General features: G+C 38.4%; 1 protein-coding gene across 12 annotated transcripts in view; it reads right to left on the reverse strand.

The window, feature by feature from the left end:
- DOCK9 (dedicator of cytokinesis 9) overlaps positions 1–19,117 on the reverse strand; it is a 125,091-nt gene that overhangs the window by 86,497 nt on the left and 19,477 nt on the right. For 3 of the 12 annotated variants that reach the window (XM_065829731.2, XM_071806979.1, XM_065829722.2), the window contains exon 1: positions 9,008–9,262. The exons of the other annotated variants lie outside the window; for them this stretch is intronic. In XM_065829731.2, the coding sequence (XP_065685803.2) occupies positions 9,008–9,121 (114 nt within the window). In that variant the 5' untranslated portion in view covers positions 9,122–9,262. Of the gene's footprint in view, positions 1–9,007; positions 9,263–19,117 lie in introns of those variants that run through there. 12 annotated transcript variants of the gene reach the window in all.

Here is a 19,117-nt window from a genome sequence, read left to right on the forward strand (position 1 = left end):
AAGTCCAACCCTTGGTCCAACTTCAGCCCATTTACTAGATCATGGCACTAAGAGCCATGTCCAATCTCAGTTTAAAAACCTCCAGGGACGGTGAGTCCACCACCTCCCTAGGCAGGCCATTCCAATGCCTGATCACTCTTTCCGTAAAGAACTTCTTCCTAATATCCAGCCTAAACTTCCCCTGGCAGAGTTTAAGCCCATGTCCCCTTGTCCTATTGCTAACTGCCTGGGAGAAGAGACCAGTTCCCACCTGACTATAACTTCCCTTCAGGTAGTTATAGAGAGTGATGAGGTCACCTCTAAGCCTCCTCTTCTCCAGGCTGAACAACCCCAGCTCCCTCAGCCTCTCACCATAGGTCATGTGCTCAAGTCCCTTCACCAGTCTTGTTGCTCTTCTCTGGACCCGCTCCAGCACCTCAATATCTCTCCTGAACTGAGGGGCCCAGAACTGAACACAATACTCCAGGTGTGGCCTCACCAATGCAGAGTACAGGGGAAGGATCACTTCCCTTGTCCTGCTGACCACACTATTTTTGATACAGGCCAGGATACCATTGGCCTTCTTGGCCACCTGGGCACACTGTTGGCTCATGTTGAGCTTGCTGTCAATCAGTACCCCCAGGTCCCTTTCTGTCTGGCTGCTCTCCAGCCACTCTGTGCCCAGCCTGTAGCGCTGAAGGGGGTTGTTGTGGCCAAAGTGCAGGACCCGGCACTTGGCCTTGTTGAACTTCATCCCATTGGAATCAGCCCATTTTTCCAGTCTATCCAGATCTCTTTGCAGAGCCCTCCTGCCTTCCAGCAGGTCAACACTGCCCCCCAACTTGGTGTCATCAGCAAATTTGCTGATGGTGGTCTCAATCCCCTCATCTAAATCATCAATAAAGATGTTAAACAGGACTGGACCCAACACTGACCCCTGGGGGACACCACTAGTGACTGGCCGCCAGCTAGATGCAGCCCCATTTACCAGCACTCTCTGGGCCCGGCCCTCCAGCCAGTTCTTAACCCAGCAGAGAGTGCACTTGTCCAAGCCATGGGCTATCAGCTTTTGAAGGAGTATATTATGGGAGACAGTGTCAAAGGCTTTGCTGAAGTCTAGATAGATCACATCTACAGCTTTCCCCTCATCCACTAGGTGGGTCACCTGATCATAAAAGGAAATCAGGTTGGTCAGACAGGACCTGCCCCTCCTAAACCCATGCTGGCTGGGTCTGATCCCTGGTCCATCCTGGAGGTGCTGTGTGATTGCATTCAGGATGATCTGCTCCATCACCCTGCCAGGCACCGAGGTCAGGCTGACAGGCCTGTAGTTGCCAGGGTCAGCTTTGCAGCCCTTTTTGTGGATTGGGGTAACATTTGCCAGTTTCCAATCATTTGGGACCTCCCCAGTGAGCCAAGACTGTTGGAAGATGATGGAGAGCGGCTTGGCGAGCTCTTCTGCTAGCTCCCTCATCACCCTAGGATGGATCCCGTCTGGTCCCATAGACTTCTGCAACTAAAATTGGGCATCACCATATCAGACACAAAAAGTATGCTTTATTTTTTTCTTTTACAAGTGGCACTTCAAGACACTTTCCAATTGATACTTTGAAGATCAGCGGTACTAATTTCAAAGTAACATGTATGAAACATAAGAAAGAACAGCAGCAAGGTCAGCTTACACCATCATTGTAGGTAATCAGAAGAGATGAAATTTATACATATCTTTTCATAACTTATGTTAATAACCTTTCAAATTTCAGCTGTACTACACAATATCTTTACATCTAGCAGTAACTGCTATTAATCATTAGTATGTTAATAATATTCCAAAGAAATCTTACATGTATTTTCTTCATCCAAAAGTGAATCAAATAAATTTGTTTTTCAAGGAATTAGGAAAGCTGTAGTCAGATAAAGTTAAAGTTTTCAGGCTTAGTTCATACACTACTCAAAAGCTACTTACGATTTCCTCAAATCTAGCACATTAAGAAAAGGCAAGAACATAACAAAGCATCACAGCTGAAAAGGCCAAGAAGGCAAAATCTGGAAAATAAATCTACTAAAAATGATGATCAAAACGTATCTTTGTTAACAAAAATAACTACCATTTACAATCGTACTGGAAGGATCTACTAAAAGTTCATATGCTATATAACAGACCAATACAGGTAGGAGCCACCATGGAAAACGCTTCTGTTGAGTTTGCCATCTTTCTCCCCAGAGCTGGAGAACAGCTGTTCAGTTCGCTGTATATTGTAGCCCAAGACATTTTGAGAGCTCACACCTGGACCACAGTTGCTGCTGCGTTTTCTCCTCTCATTCATGAACATGCTTTATCACAAAGCCAAGAGCTAACAGCAGCACCCATTGAGAAAAGGTTTAAGATTTTGTTCATGTGCACATCTGTAGCTGAAATGGTTGGACCACTTTGATTTAGCTCAGAAAAGTAGAAGAAAAGCATGTAAATACAGCATAAGAAAAGGTTACATTTTCTCTAATATACTAATGACACTGAATATTTTGGTTGCAAGAGAACTTTTGTTAAGTCTGTCTTTTAATATTCACACGGCTGCAATGAATCCTAAACTAAAGCAATAGTGTGCTCCAAGCTTCCTTAGTACTCAGAAGACCAGATGCATTGTATTCACCCAACTACTTCACACATTTCCTAGATAGGCTCTACCAAATTACCCCATCACAAAATTTCAGGTTGAACAGTCCCACTCTGCCAGGTTGTCATCACAATTTCTGATTCCAAAGACGTTCCAGTAACTTCACCTAACTTCTCCAACTTTTCACAAGGCAATAACTGCCCAGTATAAATTCGCTTCCTTAAGCGAATGGGGATAACACAGAGTATGAAGAGCCTCTCAAATTTATTACTCTTTAAATGAAATACGAAACAACACTTACCATTCAAAAGGCAAGACATCCTTTGCTCACCTTTTCCCCCCTGACAATGTAAGTAACAGGTCTCTACCTACCTACCCAGGCAAGCACTGAGCTTGAGCTCTTGGGCAGTATCTCTGTATGTTGAACCAAGGTTTGCAGACTACTACAGTACTAGGGCCAAGTCAGTCCACTTGGCCAAGTTGGCCTTTACCACGTAACCATTCCTTCTGAAGAGTTCGTCATGAAAAAGCATAAGCAACGTGCTGCAATGACAGGTTGATTTGAATGTGGTGCAGGATGATTGACCTTCAGGAGAAACAAAAATAAATACTCCAAATCAAATGGTGACTAAGAAATCAGTGGGGGAGAAAGACCATTTTGAGTTGTGTATACAATCAGTCTTTTCTGCTAACTAAAGACTCGGCTTCACAATTGGCTTAAATTAACTGAAAGGAGGGTGGACACTAGCAGGACCTTCTCTCTGTGGTGACACATTCCTGAGTGTTCTCACAGGAGTACCAACTAAACAGTCATGTTTTGAGACAGAATAGGAGGTAATCTGGCTTCAGGGGGTTCCTCCCAAGCAGTGAGCATTCAGCTAGATTGGCTCTGAAATGCTGATCAGATGGCTACATCACAACTTTTGACGATATATGGGAGCTGATGGGACCCTTTCAGAAGCAGCAGAGATTCAGAACATGAAACTCTGTCCTTGCTAAAAGCTGTTGCAGAAGCATTTTTGAATTCTGTTAATCGGCTACAGTGCAGCTCAAAATTTTTGAAGTGTCCTCAGAAATAAAAAATTAATTCAGGCCACATATTTTAATGCACTTAAAATGCAATTTGGGAAGGAAACAATAAACATATACATGGTCAATAGAGTAATGAGGTTCATGTATCAGGACATATACTGTCTGAAGTAGGAAACATGAAGATCACACCACCAGTTCCACTAACTGATAGGAAGGGAAAGCTGCCAGGTAATGAATTTTTATGTGGTGCTGCACGTAAGTAGCACTTTCATCCTTTTCTTGACGGTGCTGAAGAGCTACGTCCATTCTCCTGAAAACTCTCTTGGGAAGGCAACAGGTGAAGACTGGAAGAATGCTAGCTCTGTCTCTTCTCATTTTACTCACAAAAATAGAGGCAAAGAACTACTTTTAAAAACACCATGACTAAAATTATTTCATGGGCACGCACACACAAAAATCACTTCTGTAATGCAGCTAATTCAAAAAACAAAGATGCATTACTGCAGCTCCAGAGAGCATCCAATTCATTGCAAATGCATGTCTCTACCCAATAGTCATGAAACAGGTCCACCACAACCAGAAAATTGATAAAAAGGAATCTTATAAGAAAAAGAGCTCTGTTCACGTTTTGTTTACATGATGTAAAGACAAGATTAAAAATGAATCTTCCCTCATTAGAAGCTTTTAAAGAATCTAAAGCTCTCTGGAGCTGAGGTCCTGAATATAGAGCTCTTCAATGGGACACACAGGCAGTGGTGACAGAAAACTACATCATCTTCCTCTTTGATCAGTAGAGTATCTGATTTGCAGAAATATCAAGAATTTGTTCCCCCAGGTTTTGCCAAAGTTACTAATTTCTTTCTTAGTCATTTGTCAGATTCAAAAGGAAGAGGATGTTTTATCAGTTTGAACCAGATTTAAAAAAAGAAAACAAACAGCACACTGATGTTGGCATTTAGCCAAACCTACACCAGCACCAGGAAGCAGATTCTCTTCCAAGCTCTTCAGAAAAATAAAAAAGATTCTCCGGTCTGTTACTTCACGTAATATAAAATATTCCGGATAGGTACAGTATTGTTGGATATGATTTATGGACCAGCTGACACAGATAAAACTCAGCCTGGTCAAAACGGCAAAATTAATTTTACTGTCTTTCAAACAAGGATTAACTTTTCCAATTAATTTGCAACAAAAAACATTTTTTATTTCCATAAGGAAGTGCTAAGAGCACAAGGCTTCGTGGGGTCCAGCACTCAAGCTAGCCAGTGCCTTATTTGTAGGAAGATAAAATAGCTAAGTATCTGCCATACCACTTTGCATTTTGCCAGTGTGTTATAGGTATGGAAACTTATCAGAAATAAGAAATATTTTGAAACAGCAGTCAGAACACAAGGTAACCATTTTAATCTGCCAGAATATAGTTTATACATTTAGATAATCAGTGTCAAAAGCCGTCAGATAAAAGGAATTTTAAGGTAGGAGTCCAGTGATTGCCTACATTATATATTACAGCAAAAATAATACAGTATATTTAAATTGAGACAAATGTTATCTTCCTCTTGTGTTCTCACAAAACAAAGGATGGTCATGTAAGCACACTGAGTATTCTTAGCCTCATGCTACAAAAAGTCATTTGCCTTAAAACATATTTAGCATATACACCTGCAAATTAACAAGTCTCTATAGAGAGCAGAATGGAGCTACAAGAACTAGGCAGGCAACACAATATATACACTGATGAACATACGGTGTTACACATTTCTCAACACTGAAGTGAGGCAAGCCTCTTTGGACAAATAATAAGACTATTTGATACTAAACATAGATGACAACTCCCTGCATCTTATTGTCCCACAACCACAAACTCAAAATAAATTGCCTGGGTTGAGTTATTTTTTAATCAAATTAAAAATCCATTCCAAAAATTATATGTATGCTAGAGGTTATTCTTAAATGTTACATTATTCATTACCCCTTTTCTTAGGTAGGGTTAACTTTGTGATGTAAATTTTGGGGCAGTGGAAGGGAACATGCTGTTATAAGTTTACATAAAAAACTATCACTATGCATACATTCAGCATCATTGACAAATTTGAAACTTTTGGCTCTGTAGAGCTTGAAAGAATGAAATGCTTTCAGTCACCTGTTCTCACGCTTAGACAAACACAGCAGAAATGCTCACCGGGGCTACAGACACAGAGTGAGCCACAGAAAGATCAGATACTTATACAGGTGTTTTTGCACAGTGTTTCTTTAAAAACCAATTATTAACTTCTCCTTTATTTTTTTCAGTTTAACGTGAAATCCTCAAAACTCTTGTTCTGTTGTTCACCCAAGTCTTCAGGGGGCTGCAACAGAAGAGAATGGGGTTTCCAAAACACAGTCTAAATTACAAAGCATTGCACTTTTATTTATAAGAAGTATTTCATTGATGGTCAAAGTCCATTTAAACACAAGAACACTTCCCAGAGCTGAAACATTTTGATACCTTCTGTATTGCCACCTCAGGGTGTTAACATGAATGCAGTTCCAGTTGTTTAATTCCTAGTCTTCTCTGTGATTTGCTTTGCCTTCAGATGCAAAGCAAGCACACTGCATCCTGCAAAGTTCTCTTAACAGTACAGAAACTTCTGACACTAGAATCAGACTTTGGCAATGTCCTGCTGTACAAAGGAGCTCAGGTGTCTGACCTGCCAGTGTGTTTCCAAGAAGAAAGATGGCCTCCAGAAATTCCGAGTTTCCATAAACACCATCTGATTTGATAAGCAGTTATAACTTGTATCTCAACACAACAGGACAGCACGCGTACTAATTTGGTAACTCCTACAACAGCTAGCACAACAGTAAGTCAGTAAGGTTCTGAGGCACCACCCGGAAAAATCTAAATGCTTTTTCCATGGGCTCTTCTCGCTTGTTAACCTCCAAAGCAAAATTATGACACGGTCTAATTCAAATTGCAGGAAAACAAGACAGCACATGAACTAACATACTGGCACTGAAAACACCAGATGATTCCACTTGTGAACCTACCCACCTGCCCAGGAAAACTTAACTCAGAATGCTCAATCAAATAACATTGTTTTAATATCACATGGGATGCTTACAGTTATAACTACTCCTTTGACTCAATGCTTTAGCAGACTTTCTGTGAACTACAATTAAAAGGATCAAATGAATATCACAAAAAATTTGGTGCTTCCTTGAAGTCCTAACAGCTGATTCTGTCTCGTCTTTATAAGCAACACTCAAATAACTCGAGCGCTAGGTAAATCACATCATAATCGCCCATACAAAAGGAATACATCCACACCTGAAATAATGTTTTAGGCAACAGTTAATGAGAAGTATTACCAGAGTAAACCAGAAGCCTCCTGTTGCAAATGCTTTTCAGGATTGCTCTCTAACACATTTCTAAGGTTTCTAATCCAGAGAACACGAAGTTCTGCTGTTCGGATTTTGTTACACCAACTAGGAATGTTATGACTCTTAATTATTACCTTATCACACTCTACACCAGTGAGAAAATACCTACTTTCACTGTGGCAGTAAAAATCTACTGCAACATCACAACACAATGCAATAAAAATGGACCCAAATGTCCGCGTCAAATGAAACACAACACCCTACTTTTTGCTTTGTGCCTAGCAGTACAAAAGTGCAAAGTGTTCTTGCACCATTTCATCTAGTTTTTCTCAATTAACTAGACAAAAGCAGAAGAAAAAAAAAAAAGGGATATTATATGCCGTGTATACATTTGCCTACATACATATATATGTCACACATACATTTGTCTATATATGTAACAGATGAAGATCAAAATAGCAACTGAAACAACAGCGTAAACATATTATATGTGACCTGTGTGCAATCTAAATGTTCTTCCCTTGAAATATTGACCTTTGTCTTGAACGCACCCGCTTCATATAAAAATTAAAAAACGAAGGGCAAACACTGGAGGTATATTAATCCATGAACATTAAATTAAGTAGTATGTGAAAAATTATAAGGATGTACTTCATAAATGGTTATAAGTAAACACAGTTATGTTTTACTGCTTTTCTTTTAAGTACATACGCCTGCTGATCAACTGTGGTACTCTTAAGTATCTGCAGAAACACTAATATCCTCTCTGAGTATCCATGGGGGAATAAAAACAGTTCTAAATAAAGTTGAACATTCCAAAGGCAGGAAAGCACACACAAGATTAGCTCATATTGTACTGATCAAAATCTGGACCAGAAATCAGAACACACCCTTACAAAAAAAGAACACGTTTTACTAACAACTGCTCTGAATAGAATGAAACTAAAGAAAACAGTGTAAAAGAAAATTTGTCTTACTAATACACATGTAAGCTTTCAGTTATATACACTAACAATTCCCATAAAGTTACAGAAGTGTATTACTAAATATAGATGGCCAAAATCTTTCCGTTCAATTCTTAAATGCGTAGCATGAAGCTCAAATAAGGGGGGGACCATAATTTGTGGATCACAGCTCCCACTACCTTCAACTACAGTGAGACCATTAACGAGACTACCATCACCCTTTCATTCAGCAATTAAGTATGAGATATTACTAAGTAAAATCGAGATTTTTTTGTAAGAACTATCAAAGTACTTCTCTCTGATATATAATTTATTAGTTTAACAGTCCTCCTCTGTTATTTGAAAAGGTTTATTGTCCTAGCTGGAGAGAGTTTGTGGACTCATTACAGCTTGCTTATTGTGTTCTCTTGCTGTGCTGTTAAAATTCCAACAGAACTAAGTGTGTAGCGATATAAAGAAAAAAACTCTTATTTGATTGCTTGCCCCAGATACAAAAATATTCCCTTTTCCCTCACTGGAAGCTACTTTAAAACTTTAAAATCCTAAATAATACGCATTGAAGGCACTGAAAACATAGATCCTTTAACAGAAGTATGCCTGAATTATTTAGACAGTTCTTAGAACAATTTAAGTAAAATTTAACCATTGCATGCACAGCCTTTAGAGAGTTTAAATATATTTTAACTGAAAGATATGCTCAGCAGTTAAAAAAACAGAGGTGCTCAAATGGATTTTAAAGCATAAGTAGTTTCCATGTTAGGCTCAAAGAGCTGTACAACTATTCTAGACTGAACATACACTGAAAACCAGCTAATATGAAAACCAAATTCCAAAGTCACACTCGGAGAGACCAAAGATTTGGTAAACTGGAACAGCAAAAATAAATTTAAAATGCAGATAACACAAAAATAATAAAATATAGATCTTGAACCCATCTTCTTTACAAGTAAGAATGCTGGAACTTCTCCTTAGCGTCAGATTAAGCAGCGTTTCACAGGCAGACAGAACTAGAATTATGAAAGGCAAGAGACAGCTGCTTTAAATAATTCTTACCAGCACCACCACAGGACTCTCCCCTTCTGCTTCACAAGGACCTGCATCCTTGCCCTTCTGCGAAGACTCTCTAACAGGCTCTTTCTTAGGATTTCTGTTCGTTCTTGCCTGCATTCTTTGACTGAAAATACAAGTAGCAGCAAAACCATACGCTTTTTGGCATCAAAGTAATCAACATGCCAGTGATCCAGTGAAAACAATAGCTCTTTCCCCTCCACTAGCAGCAGAAAAGTACAAACTAGTCTAACATCTCAGCTGCAGTTTGCTAAATCTGTCATGGTGGGAATGCATGACAGACAAAGGCCAGCCCCTAAGCATGCTGTATTCTGGAAAAAAAAAAAAAAGGTGGATCCCTTTTAATGCCTCAAGCTTATGAGTCAAACACAAAAGAGAACGTGCTTCTCTAAAATGACCATGTAAAACAGCCCAAGTCTTTTACAGCACTTTAAAATCAAGACTTCAATATTTTAAAATATTTTTGTTACAACTGGGCCTCTTTAGAAGCATAAAACCTTAAGTGTTACTTTTTTTCTACATTAATATCACTTACTCAGGTACTATCAACAACCAGCCACTAACCAAGTATGTTCTCCAGGACCAATGCCACAAACCAATCTGTTGCTCTTTTCTGGGGGGGGGTACAGATGCTCTTTTTTAATCTTAGTGCTAAGTCCATATTAAAATTTTACCTTAAAAATCAAATTGTCTTCACAGTAAAAATCTTATATACTCTACAAAGATATGAACTCAAAAATAAAATTTTAAAAAAGTCTTTGTACCTTCAATTTTAAAGCACTGAACTCCTCCAAGTAAGCTACCAGTCTCCCTCAGCCTCCATGCTCTCTTGAGCCAGGTAGCTCATTCATCTTAGACATTCTTGGTGCTCTCAGCTCATTCCTCCCTCCTCACAACCCTCCAGCATTGTAAATGTCCATCAGTCCGTCCTAGAGTTCGGTCACAGTTGGACTCTAGGATCCTGAGGGTCTCTTCCAACTGAAACGATTTTATGACTCTATGATAACCCTCCAAAAAAAGAAAACCACCACACCAAGAAGACAATGCAACAAATCTTAACACATTTTGATTGAAGTCACTTGATAGAACCTCAGCTCTCCAGCAACACTATCTTCCATTCCTGCCCTTAACTGTGGCATAAACCCAAGTCACGCTTCAGTTTTGTTTTTATAATCCAATCTAGCCTCCTACTATGCTGCTACTTAAGAGTCACTGCTCAGCGTACACACACTCGCAAAATAACAGGCAGCAATTCTTACCAGGATCATTTCTACACAATTCTTTAGTGTACTGAAAAGCAATTCGGCGTGCAACCTAATTCACATTTTTCGTAATTTCGGAGGTCTGACTAACCAAACTCCTCCGTGCACTAGTTTTAGCATGTGATTGTATGCTAAATTCTTTTCTCTGGGTTTTGAAAAGGGTGTTTTGGTTTTCCCTTTGTTTCTTTTTAACACTAACAAGTTGCAACCTCCAAGTGCACAAACCTCAGTGGCTGTATTTACCAAGCAAAAATACATCCAAGAGAAAATTCAGCTCCCTGGAGAAGCACATCCCTATTTTAGACTCTGGCCCACTAGAGCAACCAGACAGCTGTGGAAACTAAGCCACCACCTTCATTCAATTCTTAGCTCTGCTCCACTTCTTTGGACAGTTAATTATCTCACATCAATATAACTGACATCCTAAATTTAACTTGACATGAATTTTTACCTAGTCTCTAATAGAAGAGAAAGTCACCTTAAACTGCAGAAAGCAGATCAACTTCTAGAGAAGCACAAATATCCTCCTTTATTGCTAGTATTTTTAAGAAGGCACAACTTCAGGCACAGATCTCTTACCCTGCAGACCTAACATAAGTAGCTCATATCCCTTGCTGTTCCCCCTCTCTCTGCTCTCACACCTGCATAAGATATTCCTAATTCAGCTTACCGCAACCGTGCAATTAAGTTTGACCAAGTGTTTGTCCATCCCATCCACAATGCAAATTTACTTCTGATGACTTGATGAAAAAAATAAAATTAATTATTAGTCAAGAATATAATAATTTATTATGTCTTTTTCTCCAGGAAGTTCAATGCATTTACTTTCTAAGCAGTCTCTCTAATATCTAGATGCTGAACTCTAGAAAATAATACTTCATAAGGCTTCTTTAAGAGTTTAGACGGAAACTAGCAGTATAGTCAAATATACAAAAACAGATCTTCCTGTGTTAAACAAGGTAGACAATAGTTCAAGAACATTTAGTTACACTTTTATTTAGCACCAGCCCCTTTTGTTTTCAGAAAACGGAAGTACAAAACAGCTTAGACTAAATTATACCATTACTTGAGGATGCAGCTGCCAAACAGGAATTTGTTTCATTGAAATGGGCTGCAATTATACTTAAGTGCAACTAGAAAAGCACAACCTTATTATGCACAGGGCACTTGCAAACACTCAAAATAAAGACTTTAAAATAAAATACACTCTAAATGGTACTTCTTTTGGTTAATTTAGCAAAGAATTATACTTTTAAACCGCAACACTGCTTTATCCTGGTCAGGTATTTCTCTTGAATGCATCTGGATTACTTTAGTTCAATATAAATGTGATTTTCTTTCCCCATCATTCTCCTTATTCTTCTCAAAACATGGTGAGGGACAAAAAGAAAGCCAACAAGCCAAGATTTTTGCAACATCAGTTTAAAGATACAGAAGGTATTTTTTCCTACTGAATGGTTAATGTAATTTCTAGCTCGTATTTCATCAACATGCATATGCCATTAGAGAAGGTTCTTTTATTGACAACAACAAAAGTGTGAAGCAGTATCTCCAGAGCTATATCCTTCATGAAATAGACCTTAATTGCTAAATTGATGTGTATTTAGAACATTTATTTCCTTCTGAGGACTTAGTAAATATCTCAATAATTTAATTCACAAAAAAAACCCAAAAACAAAACCCAACACCTGGCGGTGGGGGAGGGGGGAAGGCAACAACAACCCATGAGATACCACTTACCCAGGCACCACATGGCTAAAAGAGGTAAGTTACTGTATTAGAGAGATATATTAAAAAATTTACCAATATTATTATTATGATTCACAAAGTGAAAGATGAAAACCAGAACTTAAGATATGCCAAAAATTCATCTACATGATCTGTAGTGTTAAACCATTTAACTATAATTTGAAAAAAGAGAAAGGTACTACTCAATTTGTTGTATCAGCCAGCTACATGAATAAGGATCAACAGAGAATCCAGGAAAATAATGCACATACGAAAAGGATGTCACTGTACAAAAGTTATTTGACTGAATTTTCAACATCACTCCCAAAATTATTTAGGTAGTAATTTCCTGCAAAGACCTATCTACAAAATAACTCAGATGAAATCCATTGTTTCTATAATAATCTATCTACACAGTAGCTTGAAGGAATTCCCACAGTACTTTTAACAGCAGTACTTTTAACATTACTTCCAATAGCCAAATAGTTGGCTCTCCTCTTGCATCATACACCCTTAAGGAATAACCTATGCAATTACAAAACTACATAGGTAAAAAAGTTCTCAGTATTCCCAGCATACCTCAGTGATTCACCCAGCAAATTTGTTGCCCAAAAGACAAGTTCCCCACATACCCTCTTATTCCTCCAAATCACTTTTCAGTTCAAGAGCTTGCTTTCCTAATGCGCAATACCACATAATGAAGAGTGAGAGAAAGCAAGGGGACAGGCATCATATAAGAATTCCCTCAACTTCAATGGAAGAAAGGATGACTACCCAGCCTCAATGAAGCCACAGGCTAAAAACTGAGTAGTTTGATTTAATGGCACTTATTTTGCTCCAAGTCCTACTTACTATGTACATCAAGATCACTAAACCCTGTTGAGTAGCAAATACCAGCATTCACTAAATCTACCAGCTATAATTACAGCCAAACTTGTCTCTGTTAGCTGTTCTAAGGAAAGAACTGCTGCTTAACCTGTAGCAACTGGGGAAAGAGTTGGGGGGGAGGAATAGTCTTGCTGTAGGTTTGCATGTCCTGTATATGTGAAAACAGAAGGATTTGACAAGATCATTTACTAAAACCTTACACCTGTTCTCCTTTGTGGCTCTTTCGATTCCTTGGCAACTCACAGCATCTCTTAACAAATAACTTTCAAAACCGAGGGCAGACAACTGGAAGAGTTTTGATGCTTTGTTTTGTTGGAGGTATTGAGTTTGTTGGGGTTTTTTGTATTGGTTAGTTTTGGGTTGGGTTTTTAAGGCAGTAGCTCATGTGAAAATATGGACCCACTTTAGCTGAATGACAAGCACCATTAAAAGCCAATACTTCTTTTTCTTGTTTGTATAGTAAAAGATGTTCTAGCACTGCCCTCCCTCACTTGGCAGCCTGCCGTACAGCTGTATTAAAAGCCTAACATCTCACACATCAGTGGAAGATTCAGTGTTGCAACTATACATATGTTAATACTGCCAAGTTTTTTAAGTGATCAACAGATACGGACTTGCCCTGGAGAAATACATTCACAAGTTCAAGAGAAAGGCTCAGCCACCTGACAGCAGATGGAATATGCCATGCAACTCACCTGGTGACTCCCTGCCATACACACCATGCTTAGATGAAACAGAAGTCCCAAGGCAGTTAGGAAGACTCATTCCTCCTATGGCAAATACTGTAACCACGTAACGTGCAGTTCCACCAATAGGGAGTACATTATCTAGCAAGAAAATCACGAGGAAGAAGGAAGACACAGATAGGGGTGTGCTACATATTACCTAACTTTTCATGTTATCAACATTATAACTAAAATATTCCCATTTCACTGACTTTCCTTGGTAAAACAGGAATTCAGCCCTGTGTCAAATAGGTAGAATCACAATGCCTCTTTAGAAAGCCATCTCTTTATATCAAAATGAATCATACAAATCTCAAGTTTTGCATTGGACTTAAAGTTATTCTCAAAACATTATTGTTAGGGAGAGATTCAAGTAGCCTGGACAGGACAAAGATGCCAATGTACTACATGGAAGAAGTCTCTATCATGAGTAGGTTGCATGATGAAAAAAGGCAACACCAATGTATAGGTCAGTATTACTGCTCAAGAAACTGTAATAGAAAACTGAGCTGCCTGTTTTACTGGTAGCATAAAGGACTCACCCAGTCAGTGCCTTGATTTGGTCCATAATGTTTCTGTACTATGCACTTTTGAAAAGCTCTTTATTTCATAGAATAAGAATTTTACTAAAGTTGTTAACACCAACATAGCATATTCATAAATAGCTCTCAGCTAGACATTACTGCCTGTCAGAGAAGATAAAGTACCTTAGTTTGGATACTCTGTGACAAATACAAACTAAAATAAGTTTAAAATCACAGCAGAGCTAAGCAAATATAGATTAACTTAAGCCTTGTCCAAGGTACACTTTTCCATACTGTTACCTATGATTTATCAACTTAAGGTGCACTTGTTTAACTCACTGGTGACTGATTCATTTCATACCATCTTAGTATATGTCCTTCTGTTTTCAAGGAAAATCTGACTTCCTTATGGTCAGGAAGGAAAAGAAAGAGATCAGTAGAATTTAGTCAGGGTAGAAGACTCCAACATTAAAACTGCACTTCTGCTAAAGGATTTAACTATTGTTCTGACATACATCCTTATAGACAAGACATATACAAACAGACTGACTCTGAGAACAGTATTGGACTAAAGATGGCTTTTTTCCCTACCCGGACAGTACCTTCATTATCAAACCTAAGAGGGCAGCACTGACACCAAACAAAAGACAAAAAGTGAGACAAAACCCCAAGATCTCTCAAACTGATTTTTTTTGTCAAGTAAACTTGAGGTAGGGGTCTTCCCACTGTGTAACATCAACCTAAAAAGATTTTTTCTAGGAGTGATTTGCTCCTTGAGGAGATTGTTAATTCACCTCTGGCCTTGGGCTGAAGTGAGAGTGCATCTTGGTTTGCTCCTAAACTCAGATGCAAACACCTGTCTTGGACGTCACACTCTAAAGTTCTCAGAAACAATAACACTGCAAGAGTTAGCAGTTGTCTCCCAGCTTTATTTTAATTGCATTTAGTTCCACAACAGAATAGGACACCTGCATCTATAGATTATTCAAATGAGCATTTCAGGCTGTTCCTAAAGCAGGTGGAAGGAAGTAGTAATCAGGAAGAAAGAGCAGAGAAGTCAACTCCTTTCTGTGTGTTCACTAAGTCTAGACTCTAGTCTTGAAAGCACCATCCACACAACTTCTCCACCATTGTAGTTGTCCTCTCATTCCGCAAGATCATATAAGGTTTTCAAGTTGCCTGTTTGGTGGTTTGTTTTTCGGTTTTCCTTTTTTTTTTTAAACACCCGATATCTTCCTTGTTTTCAAAGCATGATATCCAGCTCCCCTTAGATCTCCTGCTGCTACATTCAAAGGGAACATGTTTTCTACCTGGATTCAACCTAATGCCATATTTTTGGGGTCAGGTGTCTTTCTGCACTAGTCCAACCTATGTTGTAATGGATGAAGAATGGCTTATGCATATAGAGTTTACCAACTATCCTCTGATTTTATCCTCAGTCTTAAAGAATTTTTACTGAAGATACAATATTTCATCTTATCTTTTGCATGCCAGTGCACTGTTTGCCAACCTATGTCTGGTATTCCTCTCATGTGCATCTTTCAAAGAAGTATATTTGCTGCAGGAACTACACGTTTGGTGAATGTGTGCTGCAATTTTGCGTGCTGAGATGGTGGAGATACCACAGATGGACATTCAAGCATTCTTCCCAAAGGAGTCTAAAAGGTCAAAACAAAAAAAGTTCACAAAAACTATCAGGAGATTTATCCAAAACTACAAGCCAGCATATAAAACACCAGGTTTTTATCCATCCAAAGCAGTAAGATGAGAGGAGATAAAAGAAGTGCCCTCATGCAAGTCACCCATGAAAAACTATGCAACAGTTACGTGCTGTACTCAAACATGTCTGTTTCTTCCTTATTAAGAAGCCTACTGAGATCTACTGCTCCAGTTGCTGATGAATAAAAGCCACTTGTAATACAGTTACAAGTTGAAGCGAGTTATGAGAGTGAAATAATAGACTAAGCCATACAAATTATCTGCACACCGTTAGAGAACTGCTGCATAAGCTGTTTAGGTCCATTAAAAAAAACAACTTCCACTTACTCAGCAGAATGACTTCCTTAGAACTTTCTCCTTTATTTATTTCTTCTTTACTTCTATTGAACTTTTCTACCTTAAATAAGCATGTTGATATTAATTTGTTAATTCAGACACCAAGGATGGGCCTTAATAGAAGGCTTTTTAATAAATTAATGTTTTCAGGTTTCCTTTGAACACATCACATGTTAAAACGAGAAAACAGCCTTTTGTAAAAACCATACACATATAATTTAAAATTACTCTGAAATCAAAATATTTGCAACTTGAATGTCTACTGTGGAGTTATTTCCAGGATGACATAGCTCACTGCTGTCATTAATTAATCTTCCCACATGCACAGACTCTGGTATATCTTAAAGATGTCACAGGTTATTAATAAACCAAATGACTCATGAGCATCACAGAAAGAACCGTCACACAAAAAACTCAGTAACACCTTATGGTGGTGTTGGTGTCAACCCAACAGGTTACATGGACTAAGAAACTGTAATTAAAAAATATAAGGCTGGTGGTTCTGTTTCCAGCAAATACCTAAATCTATCCTATTAAGAGCTGGACATACACTACTGCAACATGCACTGTGTTTGTGTAAATTGTGTAAGCACAAATTAAGTAACAGTTATTCAAATTAAAGATATTTTCCACATCAGACTTATTAAAAGACTACTTAAAATTATCAGGCCAAATCTTGCACATGCTACAGCTACTGAACTACCTGAAGTAGCTTTACCAAACTACAAGGTTATGATGTTTAATGAGAGAAATAGCAGTGTTGAACAGGCCATTAGAAGCAAACTAAGCAAAAACAGCTCAAGCATGGGAAAAAAAGCATGTTGCATTCTACAATTTTCAAACAAATACAAAGGAAAAAAAGAGTTAACATCCTTCAGCCCAGTCTGTCTCACTTCAGAAGTGTCTAGCTCCTCTGTCGGCTTTGCTAGTATACTCACCTCACCTCTTCCTTCACTGAATACTTCAACTAACTTATTACCAAACCCAAACTTTTAACATCTCGTTAGTTTTACTGTCACCACATCATTCTCCTTTGCTCATTTTCCATCTTTGCCTACCATCTGAAACAGCTGTTTAGGCCCTAACTGTACTGTAACACTTCACTCTTAGGAACTGATTATACAATTATTACTGATGAAATGGAATTTGAGTATAAAAAGGCCATAAAAAAGCCTTCCTAACTCTAAGATACTGTAACACGGTAGACATAACATGTAATATCATGCTGAGAATGGATAAAGAAAAAAATGAAAATTAGAACAAACTAAGTAACATAGATCAAGCAAACAAGCTAATATTTCAAAACTGTATCCTTCAACTTACTAAAAAACTTACCAAACTGAAATGCTTTCTTACTATCTGCAGTAAATAAACATGTCCTGTGTGGACATGTGGGAAAAAAAAACCCAACATTTTCATTAATTTTGATGCAAATGTTAAGAGCATCCCAAACTAAATTTATGATCTTTTACTAATATACTGATTTTTACTCATGTGGATCTAAAGACCTTAAGAGACCCTATGTTCTAGCAAGATAAACCATATATGATGGGCTAGAAATGTTCCTATCCCAAAGATAAGAAATATAATTTTCATTGCAAGTTTGAATGACATCAGATGGACAGAAATAAACTGTACTTTTGAGAAGACATTCTCACCCAGGCTTCATTTTATCTTCATTTCTTTTGTGCAAAAGAGCAGACCTGCTTAAGATAAAGCTTTAATTAGATTTAATAAGACTTTAGACATAACCTCCTGGCCTTCGGATTACAGGTTAAATAAGAAAAATGTGTGCTAAATCAACTACTTCCACCTCCTTATTTCTTTACAGAACAGGAGATTTTTCCTTCAAGGAGAACAACTTCCCAAGCGTTCTCTGTTTGCAGGCAATTTTCACAGATTTTCAACACTGTCTTTGCAAGAGAATCAATGGCGTCTTAAATTAAAGAATTCCCTAAAATTCACTTGTGTTCTGATAGCAGGTCTATATCAGGAGATATTTGATCCAAAACAGCTAAACAAACCAGACAGCAGATCCGGCCAAAAAGGCAGAGATAAGAAATTGCAAGCTCCCATACGTGTTACCGCACAGACAAATAGGTGAATCCATACACCCATGCTTGCACCTGTTGTGACAACCACCAAAATAAAAGAAGACACGGGGAAGTGACACTGCCACTCTCTTTTGGCCTCCAGCACAGGACTCCTGCAGTCTCCACCTCCTAGCATAGCTTCTCAGTGAGAAGGTAATTTCTCCTCCTGAAAGCTACCCCTTCAGAGGAGGATGAGCTGGCCAAATTAGCTTTCATAGTGAAGAGTACATAAATTATGTAATTGAAGAGTCCTATGTATATACTTCGACAAGTTTCATAAAAACACTTGTCACTGTTGCCAGGACTTCAGTCTCTTGCCCTGTCTTCCCACTCTTCAGGGGTAAATCAGTAGCAACTGCTCCCCAGCCTCAGACAACATCTCAGAAAGTGACAGCCAGTGACAGCTGTGATTACCAAGAGCGTGACCTTTTAATGAAGTCCCATTTTTTTTTTTCCCTGTAAAATTCTGACTTTCATTCTTATGGACTACACCAGTCCAGTACAATGAGCAGGAAGTCATTGTGACCCCTCAATTCCACCCACTCTTCCATACTGACATTCAGGTATTTAGCCTAGGAAGAAACTTATCTTGATGCACTACTTCCAGTTAAACCAAAAACCCCCAGTATCATTACTTAATATCATCTAGAAATTTCGGCATGGAGCGGGGGGGGGGGGGGGCATGGACAAAAACAAGCAAACAAAAAAAGAAAAACAAACAAACAAACCAAATCCCACCATCACAAACACCAGCACCACCAAAAATACACCACAACTAAGTGATAGATGTGGAACTTTTGGAACTTTGGTTATAAACAGG

This window comes from Patagioenas fasciata, chromosome 1 (genome assembly GCF_037038585.1).
Source record: "Patagioenas fasciata isolate bPatFas1 chromosome 1, bPatFas1.hap1, whole genome shotgun sequence".
Lineage (NCBI taxonomy): Eukaryota > Metazoa > Chordata > Aves > Columbiformes > Columbidae > Patagioenas > Patagioenas fasciata.